Here is a 27680-nt window from a genome sequence, read left to right as displayed (position 1 = left end):
GCAGTTCACTGTACCAAATGACCTGCACATTGTGGATCATGTCCAGCATGGACACCTGTCCAAAGAACAACTACTCAGCAGATATGACGATGTATTCAACATGCCCGTTGAATCTGTGCCTGGGGAGGTACACTTTGAAGTGGATGAGAGCATCACTCCAGTCCAGTGTGCTCCTCGCAATGTGCCCATTGCAATGAAAGTGGCTGTGAAGGCCCAGCTGGACAAGTATGAGGCCGATGGCCACATGACATCTGTGACTGAACCAACTGACTGGATCAGCAATATGGTCATAGTGAAAAAACCAGAGAAGCTGAGGGTCTGCATCGACCCAAAGCATCTAAACCAAGCACTGAAACGATCCCACTACATCATGCCGACACTAGAGGATGTCCTCTATAAGCTTCCCAAGGCCAGGACTTTCACCTTGGTGGATGCCCGAGATGCATTCCTTCAATGCAAGCTGGACGAAGAAAGCAGCTTCATGACTACCTTCTGGAACCCCTGGGGTCGGAAACGCTGGCTCAAGCTCCCGTTTGGTGTCTCAGTGGCGCCTGAGATATACCAATGCAAGCAGCACGAGTTACTGGCTGGGCTCAAGGGCATTGAACCCATCGCCGATGATGTTCTGATCGTAGGCTGTGGTGACACAGACGAAGAAGCAGAATGCGACCACGATGTGAAGCTCCTGGCACTGATGGAGCGCTGGCGATCAGTTAAGCTTCACCTTGGCCTGAAGAAGCTGCAGTTCAAGGTGAAAGACGTCCACTTCCATGGCCACATTCTCTCGGCAAAAGGCCTGAAGCCGGACCCAGACAAGCTCAGAGCGATCCTCGACATGCCAAACCCTTCTGATGCAAAAGGAGTACAGCGTATCATCGGCTTTGCAAACTATCTTGCAAAGTTCATGCCACACCCTATCAGCAGTCTGTGAGCCTCTGCGCCGGTTGCTGGACAAAGACACACCATGGCACTGGCTACCCAAGCACGAGGCCGCAGTGCAGGAGATGAAATCTCTGGCTTCATCCTTGCCAGTGTTGCGCTACTACGTTATGAAGCTAAGGCTGGATGCTGCCTTATGCAGGAAGGCCAGCCCGTTGCGTTTGCCTCGAGAGCGCTCACCCCCACAGAACAAAACTATGCACAAATTGAGAAAGAGTGCCTCAGCATCGTCTTCTCCTGCCAGCGATTCCATCACTACTTATATGGGCGAGAGCTAGTCACCGCTGAAACTGACCACAAACCACTCATTGCCATATTCAGTAAACCTCTCCTCAACGCGCCCAAGAGGCTTCAAAGCATGATCCTGACTCTGCAAAACTACAGCCTGAAGGTCATTTACAAGCCAGGACCAGAGATGTACATCAGCGACACACTGAGCAGGGCAACAACACAATGTACAGGCAGAGGCACTGTCTATCAGAGGCAGGCCATCTGTTCGCTACAGCAGGAACAACAAGATGTTCAACAGATCAATCAGGCAGACAACTTAAACGTAACAGATCACCGCCTAGCCCAGATAAGGCAACACACTGACAAGGACGAACACCTACAGTCACTGAAGTCCATGGCTCTCGCAGGTTGGCCATACCTGAAAGAGGAGACACCTTTCACAGTGAGATAATGCTGGACCTTTCGAGATGAGATCAGCGTGCAAAATGGTGTCTTGTTCAGAGGTCAGAAGGTCATTATTCCCAAATCACTACGTCCAGAGATGCTTACCCGCATACACTCCAGTCACGTTGGAGGTGACGCATGCTACCGCCAGGCTCGTGAAACATTATACTGGCCAAACATGCAAGCAGAAATTAAAGACTTTGCCAGCAACTGTACGCACATGCAACCATTACGCTCATGAACAGCAAAAGGAAACCATGATGTCACACAAACTGCCCACAAGGGCCTGGCAAATCGTCAGCATGGACTTATTCAGCCACAGACAAAAGGACTATCTTCTCATCGTTGATCACTACTCTGACTTTTGGGAAATTGAACTGCTCCCTGATTTGTCTGCAGAGACGGTCATAAAGCGCTGCAAGGCGCAGTTTGCAAGGCAAGGTCAGCCTGACAAGGTAATCACGAACAATGGCCCACAATTCACTGCACAGTTCAAGCGTTTCGCCTCAGAATGGGAGTTTGACCACGTGACCTCCTCTCCAAGACACCCGAAAGCAAATGGCAAGGCAGAATCAGCTGTCAAGATTGCAAAAAAAAAACCTGTTAAGCAGGGCCTTGCGCGACAGCAACGACCCATGGAAAGCGATCTTACAGTGGAGGAACACACCCACCGAAAACATGGACAGCAGCCCAGCACAACGCCTTCTGTCCAGACGTCTGAAGACTACCATCCCCTCAAGCTACTTGAGCCCTGCGTCATGGTTAGCGTCATGGACAAACTGCGTCACAGAAAGCAGCTCGCTAAGTGCTTCTACGACCGGACTGCTCGAGACCTACCAGAGTTGGAGGTGGGTGAAACGATAAGGATGAAACCACTGCCGGGAGACCACACAGGACTTTGGAGGCTGGGCACATGCCTGCAGAGAGTTGCACCACGTTCTTACCTGGTGGATGTTGGTGGCTCCCTCTATCGTCGCAATCGGGTGGATTTGCGCGTAGCAGAGCAGACAAACCAGAACACGCCATACACTCACCTAGATGAGCTGGATCACAGTCCAGGCCTAAGGGTAAGGGGCGCAGAATTGAGACATGGGCCAACTGAAGGTGAGGCTTCTACCCCACCAAGCTCTCCAGCTCGTGCCCCTAATCCTACCCGTCAGAGCCAATACTTACTCATGGGTGAGTCGGCTGTGCAAGCCACCGGACAGGCTTACTCTGTAAGCAAGGGACTGTTAACTTGCCCTCGGTTAATTAAAACAAATATTTTTTAAAGAAAAAATAATAATAATAGTAAAAATTAAAAAGGAAGATGACAACTGAAGTAAAAAGAAAATGTCATGCTTTTTCTATTGTTATGACCTGACTGTTAAGAACTTAATGTTATGCCTTTATGTTTGCACTTTCTATTGTAAAGGATGATGTTACGGAGTCTAGTTGATAGGTATTCGACTAGCCGGACTGTTCCCCGGACTCCATGTGTAGTGATTTGTACAATGCACAAACAAGGCTATTGAACCTGACATTGGTGTCTGTCTTTATTCCTTTATCCAACATATCATACTGAAACAGTTACCTATCACATGAAATGTGCAAAAATATAATAGCTAAGCGTTAGCCAGTCAATCAGTGGCGCTGACAGATTTAAACTGGTATCAACAAAATGTGTTTCACTCTATTCCATAAAACATGACATTGCTAGACATCATTTAGCTAATAAAATGTTCAAGTTGAATAACTTAGACACTCACCAGACAACTTTGGTAGATACTGTAGCTAGCTAGATAGCTTGCTTTCCATTTTCCAACATCATCAACGGTTACTGGTCTTGGAACTCATGTGCTCACCAGAAACTAGGGATGCACGATATATCGGTGAACATATCGGAATGTCTAGTTTAACACCGATGTCAAAGCTACCGTGCATACCTATATAATCAGGTACATGACGTAATGACGCCACGTAAAATGTTGCGCTACACGATGCAACACAGCATTCATAACCTATCCCACACAATGTCTGTTGTGTGGATCGAGAAGTCAACAAGTCGAACAGTCATTTGAAAGAGTAAGAAAATATCAGCGAGACAACTCAAAGGCGAAATCCATTAAAGCCAAGATAATGGAATGCATTGCCCCTGACAATCAACCTTTCTCTGTCGTGGGTGATGTTGACTTTCGCCGACTGATCGAGCACAGGTACCACACTACCAAGTGCGCTATTTTTCAGATGTTGCCCTATCGGAGTTACAAAGTAATAGCGTCTCTGCTATTAGCTTCACGGCATACATATCATGGAATGCCGTTTGAGTCTTTGCGAGTCAAAAAAGATACAGTAGCACTGTCAAAGCTGTACAAAACTGTCTGCAAACAAGCAAACCCCGGACACAAATGATGTGTTTACAATACCGCGTTGGTAATAAAGCATAACGTTATAAGCAGCTGGCTAGTGAGGCTCGACCAGACCGGGTTATGTGTTGTGAAGCTGGCCACAATAAGGATTCGGCACAATAGTGGAATTTGCAGTTTGCCTTCAAAATAAAAGTATTTAATTGACAGTGATGTAAATGAATACAAATAGTATAATTATGCCTTTTATTTTGAAGGCTAACCACAAAGTCCACTATTGTGGCTAATTTCACATAGATGGGTCCAACCACCATTAATCAAATAAGAACTGTCCGTCCTTATAAATTAGGGTTATTTTAGATGACACCTAGCTATATAGTTAGTTAGCTAGCTATAGCTACTGAAACAGATTGTCGTTTTGCTATGTTTTTGGGGAAAAACATTGTTTGCATCTATGAGCTAGCTAGCTTTGTTTTATGACCAGCACTGTAGGTGCGCGAGACAACTTTACCAGCAACATAGAATACGTAGCCATAAATCGTTGTGACATATGAAATACGAGTGATTGTAATCGATGTGTAATAACTAGGTAAACAATTAATGAACGTGAATGTGTTAAATTATTATGTGACGTGCAGTCATATTCAGGTCCTGATTGGTCAACAAGCTTATTTGACATGCAAAGACCCAAATGGCGTTCCATAGAAATCCTGGTTGAGAATGAAACGACTGAACAGATGAACAACGAAACAGCACAGCAAGTAAGTGAAAGAAATAGGTTTTGATTATGTTTTATTGGTAAGGGGAACATACATAAATGCCAACAAAATACCTTTTTGGTTAGTGTGTGTGTGTGTAACATTTATTTAACTAGGCAAGTCAGTTAAGAACAAATTCTTATTTACAATGATGGCCCGGACGACGCTGGGCCAATTGTGCGCTGCCCTATGGGACTCCCAAACACAGCCGGATGTGATACAGCCTAGATTCGAACCAGGGACTGTTGTTATGCCTCTTGCACTGAGATGCAGTGCCTTAGACTGCTGCGTCCATGTGTGTTACCTATCTAACTGCACTAGAATGCTTAAAAAGCCACTAAAATTTCTGTTGTATTTTTTTGGCAAAGAAAATATAGGATATCGGTATCGGCCAAAAATGTCATATCGGTGCATCACTACCAGAAACGGCTCCTGGTAAACTGTTTGCCACGAGTGGCAATAAATGTTGCGGTCACAGGTTTGCCAAAGATCAAATAGAATCTTGAGAGAATTGTCTGGCAGAAAAAAACGTACTAAAAAAGATACCTCCTCCCTCTATGTCAACCAAACGAAGGAGCTGATCGTGGACTTCAGGAGACAACAGAGAGAGCACCCCCCAATCCGTAGTGGAGAGGGTGGTGAAAATGTATGAACTTACGTATTTATTCAGTGTTGCCCAATTGAGACCAAGGTCTCATTCCAAATGGTACCTTGAGTACAAAAATTCTCACAACAGGAAGAACAATTTCCATTACAATTAAAACAAGAATACAAATAACCACAAGACAAGCTCAACATCACAATTTCAACAAATAAAACAATATCATCAATCGAAACAACTGTAATTCATTCATTCAACGCCAGAGTCCTAAACTGCCCTAGCGGCACCAGGGAATCAAGACGCAAAGAATTTTGTAGGTTTTTCCAACAATGCCGGGCATTAAAATTAAAGGAGGATTCACTAGAGGACCTCAAGAGTTAACCAATCCTGTGAACGGGTTTGGTAGTGCATTATTTTATACATTAGCAATTAAATTAGGCAATTAGAGTTTTTAAACCTGCATTTAGTCTTACCTGCATTTAGTACAATTTTTAAAACAACCAGGGCTTTCTGTAAGTTAACAATGTCAGATTGCAGCTCTAACATATCCTGGTCAACCGTTGGGGCATCGGCATACACAAGTCTCATCTGCATACAGATGAATATTACAAGTTTTATTATTATTTATATAAATATTAAAGAGAACTGGTCTCAGTACCGACCCCTGCGGTACACCTTTTGTAATATCCAGGAAACACCAGAGATCACACATTGATTTCTGTCTGACAATGGTCAAACTACTTGCAAGAAGCCTGATCCAGGCCTATTTCAGTTAACCGTTGAATAAGAATGTGATGATACAGTAAATGGTATTAAAGGCCTTGGAAAGGTCTATAAATAAGGCAGCACAATTATTTTTAGGATCCAAGCAATTTAACACACCTAAAATAAGCGTAGCAGCTGAAGCTGTGCTATGTCCAGGTCTAAAACTGGATTGGTGCATATTAAAAATAGAGTGAGAAGTTAAAGTATTTAGCTGAAAGTTGGTAATGGATTCTAAAACTTTGGAAAGGCAAGATCATTTGGAAATTGGACTGTAGTTATCTAAATCATAAAGATCTCCTTACATTGGCTGCTTGCCAGATCATAGGGATAACACCAGAAACAATTGGTTCTGCAATAAGTGGGGCAGAGCTGCAGTAAGAAGAGATCAACTGAATCAGTCCCTATGCTGTTGTTTTTTAACATCAATCCTTAGCAAAGTACTTAGTACATCATAGACATCAAAGGGTTGAAATGAAAATAAAGTATGTCAGTCTGTTAATGCATCATTCTCTACAATCTGTTCTGATGTGACTAAAGGATGTTTCAATTTTCAGAGATGATCCTTCTAAACAGGTGGCCAGATGAAGCAAAATGGTTATTAAAAGCATCTCAAATCTCCATTTAGTCTAAAATGGGACCAGAGGCTGTCAAAACCTGCCGGGGCAACAAGGGGGTGGTTTAGTTTGAAAGATTTGACCACATTTCAGAAATAGTCTGGATTACAACAACTCTGATACACAATTCAAGAAATATGTTGATATAACTTTTTTAACCAGGGATAGGCATCTATTTCCCAAATGTCTGAAGGACTGCCAATCAGACGTAGAATCAGTCTGTCTGGCCTTAGCCCAAGCTACATTTATTTCCTGTAATTTCTCAGACAATTCATGCGTACACCAAAGATTACATCAGCCCTTAGTTTAACAGGAAGATAAAACAAAAATAAGCTTCAATTTCCTCAGCGTGCACATCACAGACAACCTGAAATGGTCCATCCTCACAGATGTGATGAAGACGGCGCAACATCAGGAGGCTGAAGAAATTCGCACAAAAATGCACAATTGAGAGCATCCGGTCGGGCTGTATCACCGCCTGGCAAGGGCAATTGCACCGTGCACAACCGCAGGGCTCTCCAGAGGGTGGTGCAGTCAGCCCAACACATCACCGGGGCAGGGTTTCCGTTAGCTGTTAATAGCCGGCTTTTGGCTTGATTTTTCTTTATAGAAAAGCCGATAAAAATGTCAGGGAGTAAGTAAAAAAATCCCATTGTCAAATAATGCTTTTTTTTTTGCCTATTCATTGATAGAAATACCAGTTGATGTAAATACATTAGACTGGTCATGCATATCAGACTATGGTTTAATTTGCATAATTTGGTGTACTTAAATTGACTCGCCTGTGTGTATATTCATTATGCATCTTATTAATCACACAATCAAATGTTGTTGGTCACAGATGGTATTGCGGGTGTAGCGAAATGCTTGTGTTACTACTGCACTGTTGGAGCTAGGATCTAAAAATTCACAACAATAAACACAAATCGAAAGTAAAAGAATGGAATTAAGAAATATATAAAAATTAGGACGAGCAATGTCGAAGTGGCATTGACTAAAATGCAGTATATTACAGTACCTGCCAAATCTGGACACATTACTCATTCAAGGGTTTTTCTTTATTTTTACTATTTTCTACATTGTAGGATAATAGTGAAGACATCAGAACAATGAAATAATACATATGGTTTCATGTAGTAAACCAAAAAGTGTTAAACAAATCAAAATACATTTTAGATTCTTAAAAGTAGCCACCCTTTGCCTTGCTGACAGCTTGGTACACTCTTGGCATTCTCTCAACCAGTTTCATAGGGTGGTCACCTTGTCAAGACTTCCACCAAACGTGCTCCTCTCCCTGTTCGAGCGGTGCTTGGCGGTCGCCGTCACCGGTCTACTAGCTGCCACCGATCCATTTTTCCTTTGTTTGTTTTGTTTTCACCTTTTGCTAATTTTGGTTCATTATGTGGTCTATTTAAACTTCTAGTGCCCGCTTGCTGTTGTGCGGGCTTATCCTTACTGTCAGTGGTGCTGTTGTTTTTTTTCGCCTGTGTATTATGTTCTTTCCCTGTTTTGGAGACATACGTGTTCTATGGGCATTGCCTTTTTGTTTGGCTAGACTATGCGCAATAAACACATTTCTTTGGAAGTTTGCTCTCTGCGCCTGATTCTACACCCACCACTCCTAGAAATACATGACACACCTGAAATGCACTTCAATTAACAGGTGTGCCTTGTTAAAAGTTAATTTGTGGAATTTCTTTCCTTCTTAATGCGTTAGAACCAATCAGTTGTGTTGTGACAAGGTAGGGGTGGTATATAGAAGATAGCCCTATTTGGTAAAAGACCAAGTCCATATTATGGCAAAAACAGCTCAAATAAGCAAAGGGAAATGACAGTCCATCATTACCTTAAAACATGAAGGTCAGTCAATCCGGGAAATTTCAAGAACTTTGAAAGTTTCTTCAAGTGCAGTCGCAAAAACCATCAAGCACTATGATGAAACTGGCTCTCATGAGGACCGCCACAGGAAAGGAAGACCCAGAGTTACCTCTGCTGCAGAGGATAAGTTCATTAGAGTTACCAACCGCCCAAATAAATGCTTCACAGAGTTCAAGTAACAGACACATCTCAACATCAACTGTTCAGAGGAGACTGTGTAAATTAGGCTTTCATGGTCGAATTGTAGCAAAGACACCACTACTGAAGGACACCAATAATAAGAAGAGACTTGCTTGGGCCAAGAAACACGAGCAATGAACATTAAACCGGTGGAAATATGTCCTTTGAGATTTCGGGTTCCAACCGCCAAGCATGTGCGGTTCCCACTGCGATGCATTGAGGAGATGGTGTGATGGTGTGGGATGCTTTGCTGGTGACACTGTCTGTGATTTATTTAGAATTCAAGGCACACTTAACCAGCATGGCTACCACAGCATTCTGCAGTGATACACCATCCCCCCTGGTTTGCAAATATTGGGACTATCATTTGTTTTTCAACAGGACAATGACCCAACACACCTCCGGGCTATTTGACCAAGAAGGAGAGTGATGGAGTGCTGATCAGATGACCTGGCCTCCACAATCCCCTGACCTCAACCCAATTGAGATGGTTTGGAATGAGTTGGACCGCAGATCGAAGGAAAAGCAGCCAACAAGTGCTCAGCATATGTGGGAACTCCTTCAAGACGGTTGGAAAAGCATTCCAGGTGAAGCTGGTTGAGAGAATACCAAGAGTGTGCAAAGCTGTCATCAAGGCAAAGGGTGGCTACGTTGAAGAATCTCAAACATAAAATATATGTTTTATTTGTTTAACACTTTCTTTTGTTATTACATGATACCACATGTGTTATTTCATTTTTTGATGTATTCACTATTCTTATACACACACACACACACACGACAAGAAGTATGTGGACACCATCTCGTCGAACATCTCATTACAAAATCATGGACATTAATATGGAGTTGGTCCCCCCTTTGCTGCTATAACAGCCGCAGTCGGTGTTCCAATTCATCCCAAAGGTGTTCAATGGGGTTGAGGTCAGGGCTCTGTGCAGGCCAGTCAAGTTCTTCCACACCAATGTGTTGGTATTGCTGATTGTGCTCTCATCAGGCATTATATGACTCATGATCATACATGGAATCAGGAATACCAACACTTTGGATTTTCTTAAATAAACTCAAATTAATTATGGATCTCTACAGATCGGTGTCCCACCCACGGGACGGTTGAGCTAATGTGCTCTAATGTGATTAGCATGGGGTTTAAAGTAACAAGAACATTTCCCAGGACATAGACATATCTGACATTGGCAGAAAGCTTAAATTCATGTTAATCTAACTGCACTGTCCAATTTACAATAGCTAGTACAATGAAAGAATAGAGTGGACAGTTATGAACTTAAAAAGTTATTAAAAAACCAATTAGGCACATTTGGGCAGTCTTGATACAACATTTTGAACATAAATGCAATGCAATGGTTCATTGGATCAGTCAAAAACAATTGCACATACACTGCTGCCATCTAGTGTCCATATCTAAATTACGCCTGGGCTGGAATAATACATTATGGCCTCTCTCTTGCATTTCAAAGATGGTACCAAAAAAAAAATCCTTAAAAGAGGTAATTTTGGGCAATTAATTTTCCCGAAACATGACTCAAAAAACGCAATACGTACCAAACCCGGGTTACACCCCTAAAGTATAGTAAAACAAAAACACATGTACACGATGTGTTACAATTCTTACTAACACACACAGTGCTGGTGACTGTGCTGCTAATTTGGCCAGAAGCAGGGTCAAGGCAGATAGATGGCCTTCCTTTCCCAATCGTTCCCCTACTGCTGACAGGATTTACAATACTGTCACTGTAGCACCACATTTACTGTTGTAAACACCACCATGCATTGCTGCTGCACTAAAAGAGTGCAGAACAAAACAGAGTGCTTGATATTTCCTATCTCCTATCTGGTATACAAACATTTTATTAGGGTTACTTCATTTGTATCAATAAAACTGTGGGGGAGATAAATGAAACAACTTCAAAAGCCAGACCCAAATATGGATGCAGACATACCCTCCCACACCAAGCTTTCCCAGTCCTAAACCTCAAACCCATAATCCCCAACTACGACTCTCTATCCAGCCCAGTACGTTCTACTCACCATCTTGATGGGGCTACAGTCCAGGTCACCGTCAGAGACTGGGTTGTTGTCGCTCTCCAGGACGTAGATGCCTTTCCGGGAGAGGGCCTGGATGACGGACAGGTGGGACTGGAGCGCTGAGGCCTGCTCGCCCTTCAGGATGAGGCCGCAGACACGGCAGTACAGCTCCCCGGACAGCAGCAGTCTGATGACGGGCGGCTTGATGTGCTCCTGCTCATACTGGTCCGTGTAGAAGGGGTCACATAGATCTTCTGGGATGTGGTCTGGAGGAGGGGAAGATGAAGAGAGAGATGCAGAGAGGGAGGTGGAGAGAGAGAAAAAAGAGATAGTCAACTTAAATTAAAATAGTTGTTAGATACAGTTGGAAGGTTACATACACCTTAGCCAAATATATTTAAACTCAGTTTTTCACAACTCCTGACATTGAATTATATTACAAATTCCCTGTCATATGTCAGTTAGGATCACCACTTTATGTTAAAGAATGTGAAATGTCAGAAAAATAGGAGAGAATTATTTATAACAGCTTTTATTTCTTTCATCACATTCCCAGTGGGTCAGAAGTTTATACACTCAATTAGTATTTTTTAGCATTGCCTTTAACATTGTTTAACTTGGGTCAAACGTTTAAGGTAGCCTTCCACAAGCTTACCGCAATAAATTGGGTGAATTTTGGACCATTCCTCCTGACAGAGCTGGTGTAACTGAGTCAGGTTTGTAGGTCTCCTTGCTCGCACACGCTTTTTCAGTTCTGCCCACACATTTTCTATAGGATTGAGGTCAGGGCTTTGTGATGGCCACTCCAATACCTTGACTTAGTTGTCCTAAAGCCATTTTGCCACAACTTTGGAAGTATGCTTGTGGTCATTGTCCATTTGGAAGACCCATCTGTGACCAAGCTTTAACTTCCTGACTGCTGTCTTGAGATGTTGCTTCAATATATGCACATCATTTTCCTCCCTCATGTTGCCATCTATTTTGTGACGGGCACTAGTCCCTCCTGCAGCAAAGCACCCCCACAACATGGTGCTGCCACCCACGTGCTTCACGGTTGGGATGGTGTTCTTCGGCTTGCAAGCATCCCTCTTTTTCCTCCAAACATAACGATGGTCATTATAGCCAAACAGTTCAAAAAAAAATTCATCAGGCCAGAGGACATCTTTGTCGATCTTTGCCTTCATGTGCATTTGCAAACCGTAGTCTGGCTATTTTATGGCGGTTTTGGAGCAGTGGCTTCTTCCTTGCTGAACGGCCTTTCAGTTTATGTCGATATAGGACTCGTTTTACTGTGGATATTGATACTTTTGTACCTGTTTCCTCCAGCATCTTCACAAGGTACATTGCTGTTGTTCTGGGATTGACTTGCACTTTTCGCACCAAAGTACATTCATCTCTAGGAGACAGAACGCGTCTCCTTCCTGAGCGGGATGACGGCTGTGTGGTCCCATGGTGTTTATACTTGTGTACTACTGTTTGTACAGATGAACGTGATACCTTCAGGCGTTTGGAAATTGCTCCCAAGGATGAACTAGACTTGTGGAGGTCTACAATGTTTTTTCTGAGGTCTTGGCTGATTTCATTTGATTTTCCCATGATGTCAAGCAAAGAGGCACCGAGTTTGAAGGTAGGCCTTGAAATACATCCACAGGTACACCTCCAAATGACTAAAATGTTGTCAATTAGCTTATCAGAAGCTAGCGTCCCACCTTGACAACATCCGGTGAAATTGCAGAGCTCCAAATTCAAATTAAATTACTAAAAATATTTAACTTTCATAAAATCACAAGTGCAATACATCAAAATAAAGCAACAAGTCGGTTGTTGTAAATCCAGCCGCCGTGTAAGATTTCAAAAAGGATTTGCGGCGAAAGCAAACCATGCGATTATCTGAGGACAGCGCCCCGCATACCAACATATGAATAACATATTTCAACCAGGCAGGTGCGACACAAAAGTCAGAAATAAAGATATAATTAATTCCTTACCTTTGAAGATCTTCTTCTGTTGGCACTCCAAAATGTCCCAAAAACATCACAAATGGTCCTTTTGTTCGATAAATCCCTTCTTTATATCCCCAAAATGTCCATTTATTTGGCGCGTTTGATTCAGAAATACACCGGTTCCAACTCGCCCAACATGACTACGAAGTATCTAATAAGTTACCTGTAAACGTGGTCCAAATTTCAAACAACTTTCCTAATCCAACGTTAGATACCCTAAAACGTAAATAATCGATAAAATTTAAGACGGAATAATGACTCCAACCTAAGTGTATGTAAACTTCCAACTTCAACTGTAGGTACTTGCCCTCTTGCTCAGTTGTGCACCGGGGCCTCCCATTCCTCTTTCTATTCTGGTAAGAGCCAGTTTACTGTTCTGTTGTACGAGATCTTCAGTTTCTTGGCAATTTCTTGCATGGAATAGCCTTCATTTCTCAGAACAAGAATAGACTGACAGGTCTCAGAAGAAAGTACTTTGTTTCCGGCTATTTTGAGCCTGTAATCGAACCCACAAATACTGATGCTCCAGATACTCAACTACTCTAAAGAAGGCCAGATTTATTGCTTCTTTAATCAGGACAACAGTTTTCAGCTGTGCTAACATAATTGCAAAGGTTTTTCTAATGATCAATTAGCCTTTTAAAATGATAAACTTGGATTAGCTAACACAATGTGCCATTGGAACAGAGGAGTGATGGTTGCTGATAAATGTAGATATTCCATAAAAAATCTGCCATTTCCAGCTACAATAGTCATTTACAACATTAATGTCTACATTGTATTTCTGATCAATTTGATATTATTTTAAATGGACAAAAAAAATCATTTTCTTTCAAAAACGAGGACATTTCTAAGTGACAAACATTTGAACGGTAATGTATATCTATATACATACACACACACACACATATATTCATATATATATATATAAATATATAAACATTCATACATATACACATATATATAAGTACATACATACATTTTCTTTTCACAAGAACTGTTCATCGGGAGCTTCATCAAATGGGTTTTCATGGCCGAGCAGCCGCACTCAAGGCTCAGATCTCCATGCGCAATGCCAAGCGTTGGCTGGAGTGGTGTAAAGCTTGCCGCTATTGGAGTCTGGAGCAGTGGAAATGCATTCACTTGAGTGATGAATCAAGCTTCCCCATCTGGCAGTCCGATGGATGAATCTGGGTTTGGCGGATGCCAGGAGAACGCTACCAGCCCCAATGCATAGTGCCCACTGTAAAGTTTGGTGGAGGAATAATGGTCTGGGGCTGTTTTTCATGGTTGACATTCTAGACAATACTGTGCTTCCAACTTTGTGGATGGCAATGTCCCAGCGTACAAAGCGAGCAGGTGTCCACATACTTTGTCATATTGTTTCCATACTATGAGGTTGGAATATCATCAAGTCAAATTAATTCATAAAGCCTTTTTCACAAATCACATTCACCTCAGCAGATGTCACAAAGTGCTTATACAGAACCCAGCGTAAAATTCCAAAAGAGCAAGCAATGCAGATGTAGTGACAAGGTGGCTGGCAAAACTCCCTAGAAAAGGCAAGAACCTAGGAAGAAACCTAGAGAGAAACCAGGCGCTGAGGGGCGGCCAGTCCTCTTCTGGCTGTGCCGGAGGTAGATTATGATAGTACCTGGCCATTCAGGCCAGATCGTTCTTCAAGATGTTCAAATGTTCATAGACGACCAGCATGCTCAAATAATAATCACAGTAGTTGTAGAAGGGAAAACAGGTTAGCACCTCAGGAGTAAATGTCAGTTGGCTTTTCATAGCCGAGCATTCAGAGGTTGAGACAGCAGCTGCGGTAGAGAGCAAGCGAGAGAGACACAGTAGGAAAGGGGTATACCTAGTCAGTTGTACAACAATGCATTCAACCGAAATGTGTCTTCCGCATTTAACCCAAACCCTCTGAATCAGAGCGGTGCGGGGGTCTGCCATAATCGACATCCAAGTCTTCGGTGCCTGGGGAACAGTGGGTTAACTGCCTTGCTCAGGGGCAGAACAACATATTTTTACCTTGTCAGCTCAGGGATTCGATCCAGCAACCTTTCGGGTTACTGGCCCAATGCTCTAACCACTAGGCTACCTCCCGCCCCAACACTGTGGAATTCGTGAAAAGTATGCTAATGCCCTTTAAGCATAAGAGCCGTTTGATAAGACCACCTGAAATTTCAGCCTGTTTTGGTGGGATGGAGTTTTGGCTTGCCTGGCGACTTTTATTTTACCTTTAATACAGCAGGGAGTCCCATTGAGACTACAGGTGTGTTCGTAAATTTAATCTGGAGTGCCAGAGTGTGCTCTGGGCTTTCCTAAACTCGTTGTCAGATTGTCCGTTTGCTCCCTGAGCTTTTAGAGCGCACACTGGGCGCTCTGGATGAAACGTAGGGTGGATCCGAGCGTTCTGATCCAACAACAGAAGTCAAGCACCCAAACTAACTGGCTTTTCATCCAGAGCGCCCAGTGTGTGCTCTAAAAGCTCAGGGAGCAAACGGACAATCTGACAACGAGTTTAGGAAAGCCCAGAGCACACTCTGGCACTCCAGATTAAATTTACGGCTAGCTACTGCCAGACACAAACGAGAGAACAGCTCACTCTGACCATTTTACTCGCCGTAGCAGAGCTGGTTAGGCTGTTTTCATGTTATCCAGAGTGTTGGAAACTGCAACTGTGCTGCTGGCAACAATTTAATTACGTTCTTTTGGCCAGTGTTTTTTGCTGACACCGGCAATATTCAACGGGTGTTGAGCATTTGTAAATTCGTCAGTTATTCTGCGCTCTGGCAAACAGAAGAGAGTGCACTGAAATCAGAGTAGGCAGCCAAAGCGAATTTACAAGCTACGTCTATCGACAATTGTCGCAGTGACGTCATAAACATTCTACTGAAATAGTTACTTGCAATAGTTACTTGCAGTCTTTTGTTTAGACATTTAGCTACCTAGTTAAACAATGAACCATAATCCCAACTCATAACGTTACTACCCTGCATGAATCTGCAGGTAGCTAACCAACCAGGTTCATTGTTAGCTAGCTAACATTAGGCTCTGACTAGCAATGCAAATGGCTCTGATAAAAATAATATTACTACACAGCTAAAGTTAGCTGGCTAGTTAACAGTACACTAACTTGAAATGAAAACCACTGACAAAATCAGCAACGTGTAATATCTGAACATGTAGCTAGGTAGACTCTTACCCGTATACATGGATGGACGCTTCTCCGTCTCTGTCACAGATGCCGTGGTTGCCCTTATTTTGAAGATGTAATCCGCTGACATGTGTTTTATACAACAGCCTTTCAAATCAGTCTGCATATGTGCAAACAAATGCCAGAATTTTCTCCATCTCCTTAGCTATCATACACTAATTCCAAAACTTGGTCCTCCAGAAAGTGGTAAGCAACACTTACGCAATTCTACTACATGATATCTTTCAAAAAAGACACGTTAGAAAGGATTACCTACACATACTGACTAGCTCATATTATATAGACAGATGCGGGCTACATGGCAGACCAATCCAAACTCATCTCTCGGCATGTCCAGCCCACTCATTATCTCAGCCAATCATGGCCAGCAGGAAGGTTGCTGACTTTTTCTGTGGCTAAACCAACTAGGCTTGTAATTTAAATATTTTATTCGTATTTACAGACAGCATAAACGTTTGTTATTAAGGCACGTGACAATTCACATGTTCAAAAAGGCATTTATCCAACAACAACAAAAACGCATTTTGATGAAAAAAAAACATGTTAAATTCAAATGGCGCTCCTGTGAAGTAGTAATGAGCGACATATAACTAATTTCCTGAAACTAGTCACATTTTGTCTCGGAAACAGGAGTGGAGAAATATGATGTATTTCTTTGTTCTTCAGAAAATGCAAATAAGTGCTCAGGGACCGTGTTGTGTTGTCTAAATACTCCATTTTCTTCAGCGGCATTAAAGCTGACAGTATTTCACTTTCTGGCACGTAAAACATGTATCCAAAATAAAATGTACTATCAGAAACATGTTGGATCGTTTTCACAGCTTTTCATTATGTAATTGAATTGGAAAAACATTTAATCTTTGGAATTTAATTGGAATTGTATTTTTCCCAGTTAATGAAACTAATGCAATTAGTATCAAACATTTACTGCAGGATGTCTTCAAAAATCATTTCAACTTGTATTTCTAAATTTCCAGTATACCTAGGCTGTCAGAACAGTAACATGATCGACCTGAAATCCTGAAGGAAATTAATTTGAATGTGTGTAATATTTGGGAATAATATTAATTTAAATTATTTCAATTTAACTTTGGAATTGAGAGGAATTTAATTATTATAGGTGAATACAACTATTTAAAAACAGAAGAAAAAAAGCTTTTAGTTAAAAATATTCAGGACTAACTAACTTACTCTTTGACACCCATTCTGAAACTAACTGCAGCTCTTTGTTAGGTCTTGCTGTCAATTCAGTCGCTGTGGTAGCTGATGTGTATAGTGTTGAGTCATCCGCATACATAGACACACTGGTTTACTCAAAGCCTGCGGCATGTCGTTAGTAAAGATTGAAAAAACTAAGGGGAATAGAAGGCTGCCCTGGGGAATTCCTGATTCTACCTGGATTATGTTGGTGTGGCTGTACAGTAATATGTACAGTAAGAATGTACATATTTTCTCATTAATAAAACGAAATCTTAACATCCAATATATTTCAATTTTTTTTAAACACATCAAGACTCCAAACCAAGTAAAAAAAGAAAACATTTTTCAAACAACACCCTCTGTGTGGAGTTGTGCGTCGTTCTGGTGCTTGGCGACGGAAAATCATCATACCACAAAAACATTTCCTGTAAGCAAAAGCATATCTATAATCTCTAGAAACTCTTACTTATCAGACAAAGTGAAATGTGTCCCTCGCCATTAAATAAAAATCAATCCAACTTTTGTCCAAACCGAATCATATTTCTGCCACGTTAGACAGCAGGCTGCCATTAGACCACACACTTTACGTGAGACTTCCTACCACGAAATCTACAACAACAAAAAAGTAGGGATGTAGATCAGAAAACCAGTGATGTGACCACCATTTGCCTCATGCAGCGCGACATGATTGTGTCCTGTTGAATGTTGTCCCACTCCTCTTCAATGGCTGTTTTGCAGTTGCTGGATGTGGTCGAGAACTGGAACACGCCGTTGTACACCTCGATCCAGAGTAGGGATGCACGATACATCAGTGAATTTATCGGAATCGGACAATATTAGCTAAAAATGCTAACATCGGCCCGATGTCTAGTTTAACGCCAATGTGCAAAACCGATGTCAAAGCTGAAGTGCATAAGTGCATAAGGTACATGACGTAATGACGCCACGTAAAATGTTGCGCTACACGTGCAACACAGAATTCCTAACCTAGCCCTCAATGTCTGCTGTGTGGATCGAGCAGTCATTTGAGAGTAAGAACATCTCAGCGAGACAACTCAAAGGCTAAATCCAAGATAAAGGAATTCATTGCCCTTGACAATCAACCGTTCTCTGTCGAGGGTGATGTTGGCTTTCGCCAACTGGTCAAGCACCGGTACGTACTACCAAATGCGCTATTTTTCAGATGTTGCCCTACAGGAGTTACACAGTAATAGCAGCACTGCTAAAAAATATGGTGTAACTGCTATTAGCTTCACGAATGACATTTGGACCAGCGATATATCAGCCCCATGAGCATGATGAGTCTGACAGCACAGTGGGTCGTCGAGGATTCCGTACTGAAGAAAGTCGTATTGCATGCTCATGAACGTGCTGGTTGTCATACCGATAATGCTGCTGCCATTTCAATAGCATTTGAGAAAATGTTTGAAACTTAGAAACATGAACACACTCCTAGCTCCATTCGAACAACTGACTTGAGAAATAAGCTCTTCAACTGCGTCTGCAGCAGACCCGCGTCTGCAGTGATACCCTCTGTCATGGCATTGAAATGCCTGCTCAACAAAACTGCCACAGGCTGTGAACAAGCGATTCGGTGGCACTCTCTCTTTACTATGTCGCCACCATGTTCGATGTTAGGTACAAGGACCGCTACTTCGATGCAAACAAGAAACAAGGTTGACGTGAAATGTTACACACACTGATGGACAAGATGGAAACGGACACAGTGACAGTGCGCACAGAGGAAGAGAAGCCACGGGCAGACAGAGCTGAAACTTCACTGCTTGACATGTATGATGAAATCCTGGTAGAGAATGAAATGACTGAACAAATTAACAACGAAACAACACAGCAAGTAAGTGAAAGAAATAGGTTTTGATTATGTTTTACAGGTAATGGGGACATACTCTAAATCCAAGATGGCGTAGCAGTCAGGCGTCTTTTGTCTTCGACTTGTCATGTACCGTGTATACTTCCGGCGCCGACAGAGATGGCCGCCTCGCTTCGCGTTCCTAAGAAACTATGCAGTTTTTTTGTTGTTTTTTTACGTGTTATTTCTTACATTGGTACCCCAGGTCATCTTAGGTTTCATTACATACAGTCGAGAAGAAATACTGAATATAAGAGCAGCGTCAACTCACCATTGGGGCGGCAGGGTAGCCTAGTGGTTAGAGCGTTGGACTAGTAACCGGAAGGTTGCAAGTTCAAACCCCCGAGCTGACAAGGTACAAATCTGTCGTTCTGCCCCTGAACAGGCAGTTAACCTACTGTTCCCAGGCCGTCATTGAAAATAAGAATTTGTTCTTAACTGACTTGCCAGGTAAAATTTAAAAAGGTAAAGGTAAAAAATTAAAAAATCAGTACGACCAAGAATATGACTTTCGCATAGCGGATCCTGTGTTCTGCCTTACACCCAGGACAACGGAATGGATCCCAGCCGGCGACCCAAAAAAACGACTTTGTGAAAGGGGGAAACGAAGCGGTCTTCTGGTAAGACTCCGGAGACGGGCATATCGTGCACCACTCCCTAGCATTATTCTCGCCAATGTCCAGTCTCTTGACAACAAGGTTGATGAAATCCGAGCAAGGGTAGCATTCCAGAGGGACATCAGAGACTGTAACGTTCCTTGCTTCACGGAAACATGGCTCACTGGAGAGACGCTATCGGAGTCGGTGCAGCCAGCTGGTTTCTCCACGCATCGCGCCGACAGAAACAAACATCTTTCTGGTAAGAAGAGGGGTGGGGGGGCGTATGCTTTATGGTTAACGAGACGTGGTGTGGCCACAACAACATACAGGAACTCAAGTCCTTCTGTTCACCTGATTTAGAATTCCTCACAATAAATGTTGACCGCATTATCTACCAAGGGAATTTTCTTCGATTATAATCACAGCCGTATATATTCCCCCCCAAGCAGACACATCGATGGCTCTGAACAAACTTTATTTGACTCTTTGAAAACTGGAAGTTGTTCTAATGGAGCTAGGAGTGTGTTCATGTTTCTAAGTTTCAAACATTGTAGCTGGGAATTTTAACAAGGCTAATCTGAAAACAAGACTCCCTAAATTGTATCAGCATATCGATTGCGCAACCAGGGCAGGAAAAACCTTGAATCATTGCTACTCTAACTTCCGCGACGCATATAAGGCCCTGCCCCGCTCTCCTTTCAGAAAAGCTGACCATGTGGACTGGGATATGTTTCGTATGCGTCAGACAACAACATTGACGAATACGCTGATTCGGTGAGCGAGTTCATTAGAACGTGCGTTGAAGATGTCGTTCCCATAGCAACGATTAAAACATTCCCAAACCAGAAACCATGGATTGATAGCAGCATTCGCGTGAAACTGAAAGCGCGAACCACTGCTTTTAATCAGGGCAAGGTAACCGGAAACATGACCGAATACAAACAGTGTAACTATTCCCTCCGCAAGGAGGAAAACATTCATTACCTTTCACCATCTTCTTTGTTGGCACTCCTAGATGTCCCATAAACACTATTTGGGTCTTTATTTCGATTAAATCGGTCCATATAAAGCCTAGATATCGTTATATGTAGACTGTGTGATAAACGAAAAAAACATAGTTTCAAAACGTAACGTCATTTTTTAAATTCAAAAAGTCGACGATAAACTTTCACAAAACACTTCGAAATACGTTTGTAATGCAACTTTAGGTATTAGTAAACGTTAATAAGCGATAAAATTCATCAGGAGGCGATGTAAAGATCATTAGCTGTCCGTCTGGAAAAATGTCCGGCTAGAAACTCAACGAAAATATCCGGTCCTAGACCGGATTAGATACGGTGTCCTGTATGTGTTTGACCAAGAAAAAACTCGAAGGGAAATGACAAGACTCTAGACACCCTGTGGAAGCTGTAGGTACTGCAACCTCAGTCAATTAATTGTGGTTCACGTTTATCAATGGGTTCAAGTAGCGCATGGATATATTTTCCCCATTTTCAGTGATCAGTTTTTCCTGTGCTTTTCGATGTAAATGCCGTTCTGGTAAAGCCACAGCAGTGATTTAACCAGTTTTTTAAACGTCTGAGTGTTTTCTATCCACACAGACTAAGCAAATGCATATACTATATTCCTGGCATGAGTAGCAGGGCGCTGAAATGTTGCGCGATTTTTAACAGAATGTTCAAAAAAGTAGAGGGTCGACTGAAGAGGTTAACTTCTTTGGGGAAGGGGGCAGTATTTTCACGTCCGGATGAAAAGCGTGCCCATAGTAAACTGCCTGCTACTCTGGCCCAGAGGCTAGGATATGCATATTATTAGTAGATTTGGATAGAACACTCTGAAGTTTCGAAAAATGTTTGAATGATGTCTGAGTATAACAGAACTCATATGGCAGGCGAAAACCTGAGAAAAACCCAACCAGGAAGTGGGAAATATGAGGTTTGTAGTTTTTCAAGTGATTGCCTATCCAATATACAATGTAAATGGGGTCAGATTGCACTTCTTACGGCTTCCACTAGATGTCAACAGTCTTTAGAATGTTGTTTCAGGCTTCTACTGTGAAAGGGGAGTGAATAAGAGCGGTTTGAACCAGTGGACTGGAAGAAAGCCTTTAGTTTAGTCACGCACGAGCTCTGTTCCCTTTCATTTCTAAAGACAAAGGAATTGTCCGGTTGGAATATTATTGAACATTTATGATAAAAACATCCTAAAGATTGATTCTATACATCGTTTGACATGTTTCTACAAACAGTAATGGAACTTTTGACTTTTTGTCTGGACTTAGTGCCCGCACCTCCTGCATTTGGATTATTGGACTAAAAGTGCGAACAAAAAGGAGGTATTTGGACATAAAGATGAACTTTATCGAACAAAACACACATTTATTGTCTAACATGGAGTCCTGGGAGTGCCATCCGGTGAAGATCATCAAAGATTAGTGATTCATTTTAACGCTATTTCTGTCTTTTGTGACATCTCTCCTTCTTTGGAAAATGGCTGTATGGTTTTCTGTGGCTAGGCGCTGACCTAACATAATCGCATGGTGTGCTTTTGCCGTAAAACCTTTTTGAAATCAGACACTGTGGCTGGATTAACAAGACGTTTATGTTGAAAATCGTGTTTAATACTTGTATGTTTGAGGAATTTTAATTATGACATTTATGTTGTTTGAATTTGGAGCCCTGCACTTTCACTGGATGTTGGTCAGGTGGGATGCTACCATCCCACTGGTGCCAGACAGGTTAACTAACCTCCAGACGAGCTTCAACGCCATTCAACTCTCCTTCCGTGGCCTCCAACTGCTCTCAAATGCAAGTAAAATTAAATGCATGCTCTTCAACCGATCGCTACAAGCACCTGCCCACCCGTCCAGCATCACTACTTTGGACGGTTCTGACTTAGAATATGTGGACAACTACAAATACCTAGGTGTCTGGTTAGACTGTAAACTCTCCTTCCAGACTCACATTAAGCATCTCCAATCCAAAATTAAATCTAGAATCGGCTTCCTATTTCGCAACAAAGCATCCTTCACTCATGCTGCCAAACATACCCTTGTAAAACTGACTATCCTACCGATCCTTGACTTCGGCGATGTCATTTACAAAATAGCCTCCAATACCCTACTCAACAAATTGGATGCAGTCTATCACAGTGCCATTCGTTTTGTCACCATAGCCCCATACACTACCCACCACTGCGACCTGTATGCTCTCGTTGGCTGGCCCTCGCTTCATATTCGTCGCCAAACCCACTGGCTCCAGGTCATCTATAAGTATTTTCTAGGTAAAGCCCCGCCTTATCTCAGCTCACTGGTCACCATAGCAGCATCCACCCGTAGCACGCACTCCAGCAGGTATATTTCACTGGTCACCCCAAAAGCAAATTCCTCCTTTGGCTGCCAATGACTGGAACGAATTGCAAAAATCACTGAAGCTGGAAACACTTATCTCCCTCACTAGCTTTAAGCACCAACTGTCAGAGCAGCTCACAGATCACTGCACCTGTACATAGCCCATCTGTAAATAGACAATCAAACTACCTCATCCCCTACTGTTATTCATTTATTTTGCTCCTTTGCACCCCAGTAACTCTACTTGCACATTCATCTTCTGCACATCTATCACTCCAGTGTTTAATTGCTAAATTGTAATTATTTTGCCACTATGACCTATTTTTGCCTTACCTCCCTTATCTTACCTCATTTGCACACACTGTATATAGACTTTTTTCTATTGTGTTATTGACTGTATGTTTGTTTATTCCATGTGTAAGTCTGTTGTTTGTGTTGCACTGCTTTGCTTTATCTTGGCCAGGTCGCAGTTGTAAATGAGCACTTCTTCTCAACTAGCCTACCTGGTTAAATAAAGTTTAAATAAATAAAAATCATCAAATCAAATCAAATTTTATTTGTCACATACACATGGTTAGCAGATGTTAATGCGAGTGTAGCGAAATGCTTGTGCTTCTAGTTCCGACAATGCAGTGATAACCAATACGTAAATGCCAACAAAATAACTTTTTGTTCAGTTTGGTGTGTAACCTTAATTTAATTAGCCAAGTCAGTTAAGAATAAATTCTTATTTACAATGACGGCCTACCCCGGACGATACTGGGCCCTATGGACCTCCCAATCACGGCCGGATGTGACACAGCCTGGATTCGAACGAGGGACTGTAGTGACGCCTCTTGCACTGAGTTGCAGTGCCTTAGACCGCTGCGCCCATGTGTGTGTGTGGTACCTATTTAACTGTACTAATCAAATGTATTTATATAGCCCTTCGTACATCAGCTGATATCTCAAAGTGCTGTACAGAAACCCAGACTAAAACCCCAAACAGCAAGCAATGCAGGTGTAGAAGCAAGGTGGCTAGGAAAAACTCCCTAGAAAGGCCAAAACCTAGGAAGAAACCTAGAGAGGAACCAGGCTATGAGGGGTGGCCAGTCCTCTTCTGGCTGAGCCGGGTGGAGATTATAACAGAACATGGCCAAGATGTTCAAATGTTCATAAATGACCAGCATGGTCAAATAATAATAATCACAGTAGTTGTCGAGGGTGCAGCAAGTCAGCACCTCAGGAGTAAATGTCAGTTGGCTTTTCATAGCCAATCATTAAGAGTATCTCTACCACTGCTGCTGTCTCTAGAAAGTTGAAAACAGCAGGTCTGGGACAGGTAGCACGTCCGGTGAACAGATCAGAATTCCATAGCCGCAGGCAGAACAGTTGAAACTGGAGCAGCAGCACAGCCAGGTGGACTGGGGGCAGCAAGGAGTCATCATGCCAGGTAGTCCTGGGGCATGGTCCTAGGGCTCAGGTCCTCCTACTAGAATGCTTAAAAGGCATTCTAAAATTTTAAATATCAGTTATTGGTATCGTTTTTTCTGGCAAGGAAAATATCAGATATCGGCCAAAAATGTCATATCGGTGCATCACTAATCCAGAGCATCCAAAACATGCTCAATGGGTGAGTATGCAGGCCATGTAAGAACTGGGACATTTTCAGCATCCAGGTATTATGTACAGATCCTTGCGACATTGGCCGTGCATTGTCATGCTGAAACATGAGATGAATGGCACGACAATGGTCCTCAGGATCTCGTCACGGTATCTCTGTGCATTCAAATCGCCATCAATAAAATGCAATTGTGTTTGTTGTCCGTAGCTTATGCCTGCCCATACCAAAACCCCACCATGGGGTACTCTGTTCACAACGCCATACATGCTATCTTCCCAGTACAGTTGAAACTGGGATTCATCCTAGAAGAGCACACTTCTCCAGCGTGCTCACTTAAGCCGGTTACGACACCAAACTGCAGTCAGGTCAAGACGACGAACACGCAGATGAGCTTCCTTGAGATGGTTTGACAGTTTGTGCAGAAATTATTCGCTTTTGCAAACCCTGTTTCATTAGCTGCCCGGGTGGCTGGTCTCAGATGACCCCGTAGATGAAGTGTTTACACCTGGTCTGCAGTTGTGATGTAGGTTGGACGTACTGGCAAATTTTCAAAAACAATATTGGAGGCAGCTTATCGTAGAGAATTTAACATAAAATAATCTGGCAAGAGCTCTGTTGGACATTCCTGCAGTCAGCATGCCAATTGCACACTCCCCCATAACTTGAGACATCTGTGGCATTGTGTTGTGTGACAAAACTGCACATTTTAGAGTGGCCTTTTACTTCCCCCATTACAAAGTGCACCTGTGTAATGATCATGCTGTTTAACCAGCTTATTGATATGGCACACCTGTCAGGTGGTTGGATTATCTTGGCAAAGGAGAAATGCACACTAACAAGGATGTCAACAAATTTGTATACAAAATTAGAGTGAAATAAGCTTTTTGTGCATATGGAACATTTCTGGGATCTTTTATTTCAGCTCATGAAACATCAGACCAACACTTTACATGTTGCGTTCATATTTTTGTTCAGTGTACAAATCTACCACTGTTTACACCACAGGAATATGGTGCTGTTTGGACAAAAGTTGGATTCAAATATTTATTTGACAGAGAGGGAGACATTTCACTTTGTCTGGTAAATTGGACTGCCTAGAGTTTATATATATGATTTTATTGACAAGAAGTCGGCTATACCGTGGCATGGTTATTTTCCCGTCGCCATCTACCAAAACGAAGTACAAGTCAGGGAGTCCAAGCAATAGACAGATTCCCGATGTGTCCCAAAGCTAACAGTAGCGTTTCAATATTCAAAACACAAAAGATTGCGAGCACTCGCCCAAGAGAAAACACATTACCTATACCGTAAGCTTTGGCTAACAGCCAGCGGAGATTTGCATCTATTTTCGCTCTAGCGGAGTCATAGAGCTCCAGAGGCACGGTCGCCATAGCGCCTCCTTCACCAGCATGAGCCGAATCAGCTTTTCCCTTGGTACTGTTCCCGCCTGCACACACGTCTAAATCCATCCTGCACCAGACAAACCACAGACTAGTTAGAAAGAGCAATGGCATTTACCAATGTCAACTGTATGCACTAGCTAATTTACTAGCAAAGGAACTGCATTCTAATGTACTATATAAATACAATCACAGACAGTAACGCTAGATGACTAGTTAGTTCATGTGCTAGTATAACAAAATAAATGCATCGTGGCGCATGAATGACACGCCCACCTCTGGAAAAACAAGATTATAGAGGATGGTCAACCACCAAACGTAACTAACCATAGTCTCGATTCATAATTATTGTAAAATAAGACGATACACAAATAGCACGTGAATTTATTAAATTCCCTTATCAGAGTTAGTTGGTTAGCCAGCTAGATGTAGCTTCGTTAGTTTTCTAGTCTAGCAGCAACGCTAATCCGATTTGAGAGATGACACGGCTAACCTTAGCCAAATTAGTTAGCTATGCTAACTGGCTAGTTATCAAATACAGTCATTGTACAGTTGATTAATTTTAAAGCAATAAAATATTACTTTTAAATGAGCAAGAGATCCACAATCCAGCTTTGACGAATAGTGACGTATCCCAAAAAAAAGCATCGCTTTCACCACAGCTAAAGTTACAGTTTGGTCCTCCCCACCAACTGACCAGCAAGACAATATGATGTGCAGTTCTTCTTAGATGAGGTTTAACGGCGGTTGGCATCCAATAAATGTTGCATTACCGCCACCTACTTCCCTGGAGTATAACTCGCTTATACATTGCACTTTTTTTTACATTCAAAGGAAATAAATCAACAAATACCCTACCATCTAACTCTAAACTTGTAAAAAAATATATATTAAAAAACACACCCTGTCACCACAACCTTTCTGCGACTTCCCTGTACTTCTTACTGAAGCATATATCGCTTGTTGGCCTACCTCTCTGTTCACACCACCCCTCCCATGATCCCTTCACCTTGACCCATCTTCCTCTACTTTCTTCACTGCCTCAACATCTGACAACTTCTACACTACTCTAACCCTGGAAAACTCAACCTGTCTCTTTCGCACCAGATATGTCAGATCCCCAGCTCCATGGGCACCCCAACAATTGACACATACCTTTTCTTTCCCCAATGCTACACATTACTTTGTCATTTGCCCTTCTGCACACTTCTCACATCTCCCTCCTACACTCTGCTGCCACATGCCCATAAGCTTGACACCTGTAACAACGTAATTTATTAGGCATCTTGTACAGGTTAACTTATATTTGTAATAATGACAATTGCAGCAATACTGAATGAACACTTATTTTAACTTAATATAACACATCAATAAAAATACATTTAGCCTCAAATAAATAATGAAACATCTTCAATTTGGTTTAAATAATGCAAAAACAAAGTGTTGGAGAAGTAAATGTGCAATATGTGCCATGTACAAAAGCTAACATTTGAGTTCCTTGCTCAGAACATGAGAATATATGAAAGTTGGTGGTTCCTTTTAACATGAGACTTCAATATTCCAAGGTAAGAGGTTTTAGGTTGTAGTTAATATAGAATTATAGGACTATTTCTCTCTATACCATTTGTATTT

At 42.2% G+C, this 27680-nt stretch overlaps 1 protein-coding gene across 3 annotated transcripts in view; it reads right to left on the bottom strand.

The window, feature by feature from the left end:
* LOC115128098 (calmodulin-regulated spectrin-associated protein 1-B-like) overlaps nt 1-26761 on the bottom strand; it is a 108445-nt gene extending 81684 nt beyond the window's left edge. For 2 of the 3 annotated variants that reach the window (XM_029657706.2, XM_029657720.2), the window contains exons 1-3: nt 26631-26761; nt 25949-26118; nt 10802-11064 (exon numbers count right to left, since the gene is read on the bottom strand). In XM_029657706.2, coding sequence (XP_029513566.2) covers nt 10802-11064; nt 25949-26117 — 432 coding nt within the window. In that variant the 5' untranslated portion in view covers nt 26118; nt 26631-26761. The remainder of the gene's footprint in view (nt 1-10801; nt 11065-25948; nt 26119-26630) is intronic. The other variant, XM_029657712.2, reaches the window with a different exon arrangement.
* Nucleotides 26762-27680: the final 919 nt, after the last annotated feature.

Source organism: Oncorhynchus nerka, linkage group LG4, assembly GCF_034236695.1.
Source record: "Oncorhynchus nerka isolate Pitt River linkage group LG4, Oner_Uvic_2.0, whole genome shotgun sequence".
Classification (NCBI taxonomy): Eukaryota; Metazoa; Chordata; class Actinopteri; order Salmoniformes; family Salmonidae; genus Oncorhynchus; species Oncorhynchus nerka.
This window is presented reverse-complemented; position numbering and strand designations above follow the sequence as displayed.